Below are 8,986 nucleotides of genomic sequence, written 5' to 3' on the forward strand. Positions count from 1 at the left end.
ATCGGCAGGCGGACTCTCAACCACTGCGCCACCAGGGAAGCCCCAAAATCATTTCTTAAATGGTCAAGGTCACCAATAAAAAAAAATTACAACAAGGTATCAATTTTTGTCTATCAAATTGGCAAAGATTTTTTTAAAGACAAAACTAATATTGGCAAAAATGCTAAGAAAAAGATGCGTATATGCAACTTGTGAAAGTGGGAAAAGATACAGACTTTTTGAAGCGCAATTTGGCTATCCAAAGCCTTAAAAAAAAAAAACAACAGAATAAGTAAGCAACTTTGTGTGTGTGTGTGTACATATGTACATATGTATATAGCCTTTGACACAACAATTCAATTTCTGGGAATTTTGAGTGAGTAGAGGCCAGGGATGCTGCTAAACATCCCATAATGCGCAGGCAGCCCCACACAACAAAGATTAATCCTGTCTAAAATATCAATAGTGCTGAGGTTGAAAAAGTCGGCCCTATAGCATGTGATCCAAGAGAAGGCAAGGAGGAAGCACAATGCCTTTTATAACCTAGTCTTGGAAATCACACATCACCACTTCTGCCATATTCTATTCATTAGAAGTAAGTGGCTAAGTGCAGCCCACCTTCAAGAAGAGGAGAACTGAACTCCTCCAAATTTCCTTCGAAGGGAAGAATATCAAATAATTTGTGGCCATAGTATAAGACCAGCGCAGTCTGTCTTCTGGCCACAAATTATTTGTGTTGCTCTCATAAGCAAAATACACTTATCCCCTTTCTAGACAACCCCCATTTTAGTCCAAGCTGGCAGTGTTTATTGCACTATAGTTCTTCAAAAAACTTTGCAGGTCTCCTGTGAATCTTGACGGTCCACATCATAATTCAAGAGCGAAACCCACAAATCTCTCTCTCTTTTTTATTTGGGGCCGGACTGTGCAACTTGCGAGATATTAGTTTCTTACCTTTTAGTCACCAATATGTATTTAAGATTTAATTACATTGCTGTGTGTGTAGATCAAGTTCATTGTCGTAACCACTTCATAGCATTTCATCGGCATCCACCATATTTTACTTATTATTTGCCCACAATGGGCAGCCAGGTGGCCTTGAACTTAAGGTTATCCCAAATAACACTATGTGCCCCCTTACAGTCTTGTGCAATCTCTTGGCCATACATGTTCAGGAGTGGGATTGCTGGGTCATGGGGTATACGCATACTTACTTTCACAAAATTCTTCCAGATTGTTCTCCAGATTGTTTGTACCGGTTTACTCTCCCATCAGCAGCATTGCATCTCTCTAATATTTGCCTTTCTGGTGGATGTAAAACGGTGTAACATCCTTGTTTTAATTTGCATTTATCTAACTACCCGTGAATTTGAGCATTTTTGCATCTTTTGCTAGTCATTCATTTATTCAACCAAAAATTACCCTGAGTGCCTATTATATGTTCCAGGCACTGGGGAGAAGCATCCCTTGTTCATTTTATACTGGATCTTGTGTCAGGTTTTGTTTTTTTTTTTTTTTTGCATCAGTTTGTATCAGTTCATCCTATATCTACATATTAGTGCCTTGTCAGTTTTAACAACCCGAAAATCTGCTCCGCATCTGGATCTACCTGCTAACTTTGTCTATAGCAGCCTCACTGACGAGAGAGCCTTATTTTGATGAAGTCAAGAAATTTTTTGGCCTCTTACATTATGCAATATCACAATGAGAGTCTCTTGGATTTTGTTCTATTAGTAGTAGTTTGACTATTTACATTCAGGACTTTATTCTATCCGGAGTCCACCGTTTTACGTGGTACAAAGTAGTAATCTAACTTTATTCTTCTCTACATAGTGAACTTGTTCTCCTGACATAGATTTTCCTTTGCTCTAAAGGTTTCATCATTCAGCGTAAGAGATCTCAGCCTGGAGTCTATTCTGGAACTAAGATGAGTCAGAGGTTTGCAAACAGTTGCACTCAGAAAATGTCCCTATGAAATATGAAACTGGGCAGCTCCAATGTGACTGCTTTGCAGAAGGTTTGACTTGTGGTTAACATTATGTGGAGTAGCAGGAACCAGAGGCTTGACAGCAACAGACAGGTGCTGGTGGTGAGTACATTTCCCTAATGAGGTGACGGCTTGCAGAGAGAGGAATTACAAACCAAGAGCAAGGCTGAAATTCACCGTAAAAGTTGGAATACTACCAGAGGGATACGCTGGTATCACACATCCAGGTTTGCACACTCACTTCTAAAATGTATGCTTTGAAATTTGGACATGGTTTAAAAGCATTAGGATTCAATGTAGCTAGAGTTTCAAGCAGGAGTCCTGGGAGGTCAGAACACTGGGTTCAAATTCCAGCTGTATGACCTTGGGCAGATTACTCCTCTCAGGGATTTAACATGAGATAATCCTCATAAAGCACTTAGCTTAGGGCCAGTATGTATTAGGTATTCAATGAACAAAGACAATAAAAAGGCCTATTACATAACAAACTTTGTATTCTGGGGAATACAAAGAATAAACAAACTCTGGCCCTCAAGGGGTTTATGATCTAATATGGGGATGAGATAAACGACAAAAATAATTATACCATAAGAGAAAACCTTGTATTTTACTCTAACAGAGTTACAGTATGTAATCAGAGTTCAAAGAAAAGAATGGCATATCAATTTGAGGGCTGGGGGCTAAGAGTGGGATTGGGGGCTGGGGAAAAGTTCATGGAAGGAAGTGGGTTTTGGGAAAACGTCTAAACCGATGAGAGAAGGCTCCCGCGGGAGAGTCCCCATTTGGCTGGAGTTCAGGTGAACCATAATAGAAAGGCCTGGAGAGGTTGTTGGCGTGTGTCAGGGAGACCTTGAAGGCCAGAATGGGGTTGGATTTAGTCTGGTAGACAGAGGAGACGCCCTACCCCGGACTGTGCTTTAGGAGGATTCAATCAGGAGTGGTTGCAGACTGGATCACAGCCAGAGGGGAGGGAGGTGCGGGAGGATGGTAAGGTCTGGACAGGTGAGGGGGGTGTGAACGGAGGTGCGGGCTCTGGGAAAGGCAGGAAGGGAGCGATGCAACCAGCTTGTGAAGGAAGGACCCACAGGACTTCCCAAGGCAACTTCTTCCCCCAGCGGCCATTTCCTTCCTACCTGCTCTGCTTTTCCTTAGAAGCTCACCTGGATTTCCTTTCTCTCACTCAGCTGAGAGCTAAACTCACTCACGGGGCCCTGTGTATCTCAGAATGTTTCTTTTGCGCCTTCTTTTCTGTTTCCACGCCTGTTTCCTCCCCTCCTTTCCTCCGAGGCCACCCCTTCCGCTGGTGTTCTTGACTTCCTCCTTCCCGCGGAATCCTCGTCCAGGATTTCGCGCCCTCCTCACATCTTCCTCCAGGTCTCGGCTGGCTCTCTCTCCTGCCGAAGAACTGAACAAACGTGCCCACGTGTCTCTCGGTCTGAAAGAGCTTCCCTTGGGCCTTGTTCTCTTCTCAAGCGACACTTCGATTCCTCTCCTTGTCCTCCAGGTTTCTCTGGAGAGGGCTCCCTCCGCGTCGGCCTTCTTCACAGCCTTCACCACGTTCGCCCCTCAGCCTTCCGAAGCGATCTCCCGCCATACAAACACTGCAGAGTCACCAGGGACTCCCACTGCTCTCTGTACCTGACTTTGCAAACGAGGCTCGAGCCCGGGGCACGTTGGAACGATTTGTTTTACCAGAGGAGCCGTTTTAGTAATCATTCCAGCTGTGGTCTTAGCAGTTGGATGTGGGAGCGTGTAGGTCAAGGAAAAGGCTCACCCTGCAGATACAAACATGGGAACCGTGAGCTTGAAGTTGGTGTGTAAAGCCATCAGATCAGCAGAGGAGTGAATTTAGAAAGAAATGTGTATAATTCTTAGTTCCCAGGTTGTTGTTGTTTTGTGAGGATCAAATTAAATGCATACATTAAACCCCTGGCACACCGACAGCACTTAACAAAGACGGTTGCAATTTTTTATTAATAACCCATCCGGAGGAGCTTGCGTCTGCACAACATCCAGTCCAGTCAGGAGGGCGCGCACTTTGCGACAACCACGCACCCTCAGCAATGACTGGGGCGGTTAAGGTGATTGGCATTTACAGATGGATGGATCTCAGTCCAATCCTTTCCTTTTACAGGCGGGGAGGCGGAGGCTTGGGGACGTTAAGCGCAGCTAACTGGCGGAGGAATGGAGCTTCCAACGCGCCGGCTGTATGGGTCTACCCACCCGGCCCGGCTGCCTCTCCCGCCCCGCCTCCGCTCTCGCCGCAACCTCGCGTGTCGCAGATGCACATCGGCCTCTTCCGCGTCTAAGAGCCAGAAGCTCGGGCCGCACTGCTACTGAGTGTTTGTGGGGAGGAGGCGCCGAGGTGGCCGGCGCTGTCCCAGGCAGGGCTGGACCTGAGCTGCAGCCGGAGCAGGAAAAGAAGGCGGCGGTTTTGCGCACGGGAGCCGCGCGCCCTTGGACTCTTCACGCGCGCTGGACGCACTTGGAACCCTGCCCGGCGACTGGCGGGGTCGAGGAGGGAAAATGTTGGAGAAGGAGGGCGCTCGCGTGTCCGCCTTGCCGGAACCTGGGGCTGCAGCCCCGGGGCGGGGAGTGGGGCGGGGCTGGGAAAGTTGAGTTTTGGTCGCGGAGGGCTGGGCCCCGCGCGGGAGCGCCCGCCACCGGGGACCGTAAAAGGCTGCAGCGGGCTGGGTAGGTGTGGCTCTGCCTGCGTGACCCGAGCCCCCGTCTCGGTCGTCGTCGTCTCCCGCAGCTGCGGCCTCTCGGTCATGGGCGCCGTCTGGTCCGCCCTGCTGGTCGGAGGGGGTCTGGCCGGAGCGCTTTTCGTTTGGCTGCTGCGGGACACGGGAAAGGAGGGGGATGCGGAGCAGGGGAAGGACGCCTCTCCAGGGGAGGCTGCGGCTCCGGGAGACGATCAGGGTGGTGGCGGCGGACTGAGCCCTGGACCTTCTAGGCGGGAGCTGGTCACCAAACCAGGTATTCTTCCTCCCTGTGTCTCGAGGGCATATCTGCCGGGAGGCTCTGAAGTTACCCGCGGGAGGGGGCAGGGGGCGGAAATCCACCTGGAGGTTTCCCGAGGGCTAGCTTCTCCTAACCCGGGCAGGACCCTCCCCGCGGCTCGCGTGTTCCCCGGCTGGTGCGCACGCGCCGGGTGGGGTTCTCGCCCTACACCTAGGCCCTGGGGATGCCCAGGCGGTTTGTCCCAGGCCTACGCCCCGCTGAGTCGCTGCCCTCGGCGCCCGCCCCTGAGGACCTGCCCCTGCTCCTCCAGCGGGGATGGGCTCCTCCGCTTGGCGGCGCTTGGTGCAGTGCGGGCGGCTGCAGCGGCGGCGCCCCTTCCGGGCCTTCGGAAAGGGGTGCTTAGGGTTCGGAGAGCCCACGACCCTCTCCAATTTCTGTCCGAGCAGGGACACTGCCTCGGTCCCAATCCCATAGGCTCATGTCCTCCCATCCCTCACCCCATGGAAGAGACATGTTTGGGAACACCGGCGCAGCGAGCAGCCCCCGCTATCTGGACGCTTCTGTCGGGGAGGCAAAGTTCAGGTTGGACTCTGGCCCTGAAGGCTTCGGCTGAAGCCCTGGGGCTGCTCCATGGCCGCCCATTTCGGAGCTGTCGGCCCTCCCCCACGCTCACCCGAACAGTGCACGGTTGTCTGAAACCCCAGGGAAGAGACACTTAATTGTACTCCGACGAGTACAATTGACATCTAGGTTTCCATCTCTATATTTTAGACCCTGTGTACTAGGCAAAGGAAGAGCACTGGCGGAGAACCCTACCTTCCAGCGCCCTCCCTTGGCAAGCTGCCCATGCCTGGACTCCAGCCTAGTGGTGAAAATGACATCTGTAAACTTTAGTGGAGTGGCGTTCATGTGTAGCCACTTGAAAATCTGCCCCTGTGCCTCTCCTGCAGAGAGCTCGTTTATCTTCTTTTCCTGAAAGCCTAACTCATGTTTCAGGTCGAAAGATTGGGGATTCAGAGTAATATTTGTTTACGTCTCACTTCCAACACCACCATTAAAAAGAGACAAAATTAAACAAGGCCACCCTCGTCCCACCGCCACCGCCCCCCCCCCCAGTCCCCATATGCTGATTGTATGGTTTTGGAGAATAAGATCTTGTAGGGCAGCGGCCCCCCGACCTTTTAGGCACCAGGGACAGGTTTCGTGGAAGACCGTTTTTCCACGGAAAGGGGCGGAGTGGGAGGGTGGTGCAAGCGGTAATGCGAGCGATGGGGGGCGGCAGAGGCAGCTTCGCTTGCTCCCCGCCTCTCACCTCCTGCTGGGCCGCGGGTTCCTAACAGGCAGAGGACTGACCGCTACCTACGGGTTTCGCCCTGGGGGTTGGGGACCCCTGTTGTAGGGAGCTATTTGGACTATCAATGAGGTGGCCAAGAAGGAAACTTGAGTCTTTAGGGAGCTTGGATTGTGTAGTCTTAAGAAAATATATTTTTATGTGTTTATTCGTAATTTATTTATTTATTTTTGGCTGTGTTGGGTCTTCGTTGCTTCGCGCCGGTTGTCTCTAGTTGCGGCGAGTGGGGGCTACTCTTCACTGCTGTGCGCGGGCTTCTCATTGCGGTGGCTTCTCTTCTTGCAGAGCACCGGCTCAGTAGTTGCGGCACACGGGCTTAGTTGCTCCACGGCATGCGGGATCTTCCCGGACCAGGGATCGAATCCGTGTCCCCTGCGTTGGCAGGCGGATTCTTAACCACGGTGCCACCAGGGAAGTCCCAAGAAAATATATTTTTAAAGTATGCAATGGGAGGGGATATAAGATGCCTGTGTTTTGTTGAAGAGGTTCCTAATGCACATGGGGTGTGCAAGGCGAATCCAGCCCTCCTCCCCACCCTCCTCCCCAACTCTTGCCCAGCCATGCACTGCTGTCCTTTGTATTCTCCCACAGTGACAGCTGCTGCTGACCTGCCCGCATCTGTGAGAGCTAATCCCTGACCTGCACGCAGCTCCTGGGAGTACAAGTGTACTCATCTGGTTTGCAGGGTAACCGTGCAGCTCTTCGTCACACACGCTGGACATTTTTTGATGATAGCAGCCAAGCAACTTGACTTGGTTGCATGCCAGTACGGCCTGGACTGCAGAGATCCAGGACCATGTCAGGGTTACACTTCTGCCTCCACAGCTTGCCACCTCGTTTACACTCTTGTGCTGGTACACTGACACTCCGGGATGTGCCTTTTATTACTGGATATGCCTGTATATTCTTAGAGCACAGTTGGGAACACACCAGGTAATTAAGCACTTGATTTTAATAGAGACAAATTTTGTGAACTGCAGATAGATTCGTGGCAGAGTCTTTAAAAACTAAAACTATTTTCTCAGCCTAACTTAACTTTTTTCTCACATGAACTGCCCAACACTATTACACTTTTCCTTTTGTTTTTTAGAGCATCTTCAAGAAAGCAATGGATGTTTGGTTTCTAAGACTAAAGGCCCTGGTGACCTGCAGGAAGCAGCATGGAGACTGCAGAGTCCTTCTGGAGAAGGCAGTAACCATGACAATTCAAGAGCACATGTTCCTTCTGGGCAATTACCAGACACACAATCTCTAGCTACCTCTGAGACTAGTAACTCTACAAGTTACCCTGACGTTTCAAGAAACGAAAGCCTTGGATCTCCTATAGGAGAATGGGGATTCCAAAAAGGCCAAGAGAAAGCTGCTCAAGCAGCTCCACATCTGGCAGAGAAGTTGCCTTCTAGCAACCTGCTCCTGGACAGAGCGGAAGAAGCAGCGAGCCTTGCACAGTTGGACAGTCGGGCCCGGGCTGACCACGTGGACTGGGAGATGGTGACCCGGCGCTCACCTTGGGGCGATGTTGGTTTGGGTGGCAGTCTTGAATCTCCAGTGTTAAGCTCTAAGCAGGGAGAGGACTATGACAGAAGAACTCTTGTGGAAGCAAGAGGTCAGGAAGTGGATGTGAAACCAAAAAGGGTAGGAACAGTGTCTCCAGAGTCTCCTCAGGTTAGTGTCAGCTTCCAGGTCCATTATATCACACGCGCTGGTGTGCAATGCCTTGCAGTAACTGGAGACCATGAGAGTCTTGGGAGATGGAACACTTACATCCCACTCCAGTGTAGCGAGGACGGGCTCTGGTCTCACTCTGTGCCCCTGCCAGCAGACACAGTGGTGGAATGGAAGTTTGTGGTAGTAGAGAACGGGGAAGTTACCCGTTGGGAAGAATGCAGCAATAGATTCTTAGAGACTGGCCATGAGGATAAAGTGGTTCACAAGTGGTGGGGGATTCACTGATTCAGTCTGCAAAGTATCGAAGAGGCTATTGCAGAACATGGAAGAGGCTAAGGTTGTGGAGCACCCTGAGTAATTTAAAACAAAGGAAGTGAAACTTCCAGTCTAGCCATCAGAGTTGTTTTGGATTTGCTAGTGGCTTTTGTCTAATGTGTAGATAATGCTTCCATTGAGCATGGACTTTTTTTTCCTGGGGCACTGATGGATGGATTTTTGCTGATCCATCATTACCTTAGGGCTTGGTGGTCTTGAGGAGGGCTTGGCTAAACTTCAGATGTACACTGGTCATGGAGCACAGAAACTAACCAGCTGCAGAGGGTTCAGGCTTGAGCCTTTGGGTGATTCTTGAACCAGGGGAGTAAAACACGCCTTATTCAAAAGGAGATTTTGTACTGGTATAGCTGGAGAAATGCTCTCTTTAATCATACACACTTTATATTTAAAAATCGTTAACATCGTATGGAACTGTGATTAGAAAATATCTGGTCACTAGGTGTGATTAGCCAGGATATAAGGTAATGCATTAAGACTTCCCAATGTTGTTTGCTTGATTTTACTTGCCATGTATGGTTTGAGGGTAGCAAGTATGTTTTTGTCTTAATGATCAACGGCTGGTGTACAAACAAGGGGCCTAATCAGAGCCTGTTAGCAGGAACAGCCCAAGAGGAAAGAACAGGAAGGGGGATAGGGTATAGTCTGAGCAAGGTGGCCTGAATGACACCTCTTAGAGAGCTGGGAGCTACAGGCCCCGCGGA

General features: G+C 50.1%; 1 protein-coding gene across 1 annotated transcript; it reads left to right on the top strand.

The window, feature by feature from the left end:
- The first annotated feature begins 4,674 nt into the window (after positions 1–4,674).
- On the top strand, positions 4,675–8,234 carry STBD1 (starch binding domain 1). Its single transcript, XM_007125048.3, has 2 exons — positions 4,675–4,945; positions 7,372–8,234. The coding sequence occupies exons 1-2, from the start codon at positions 4,738–4,740 to the stop codon at positions 8,232–8,234; spliced, it is 1,071 nt and encodes a 356-aa protein (XP_007125110.1). The 5' UTR covers positions 4,675–4,737.
- The last annotated feature ends 752 nt before the right edge of the window (positions 8,235–8,986 follow it).

This window comes from Physeter macrocephalus, chromosome 7, assembly GCF_002837175.3.
Source record: "Physeter macrocephalus isolate SW-GA chromosome 7, ASM283717v5, whole genome shotgun sequence".
NCBI lineage: Eukaryota > Metazoa > Chordata > Mammalia > Artiodactyla > Physeteridae > Physeter > Physeter macrocephalus.

Bases quoted from the DNA above. Each gene is read 5' to 3' on its own strand.
- STBD1 (XM_007125048.3), top strand. From the start codon at position 4,738: ATGGGCGCCGTCTGGTCCGCCCTGCTGGTCGGAGGGGGTCTGGCCGGA. The intron at 4,946-7,371 runs GTATTCTTCCTC...TTTGTTTTTTAG, and splicing joins GGAGCTGGTCACCAAACCAG to AGCATCTTCAAGAAAGCAAT.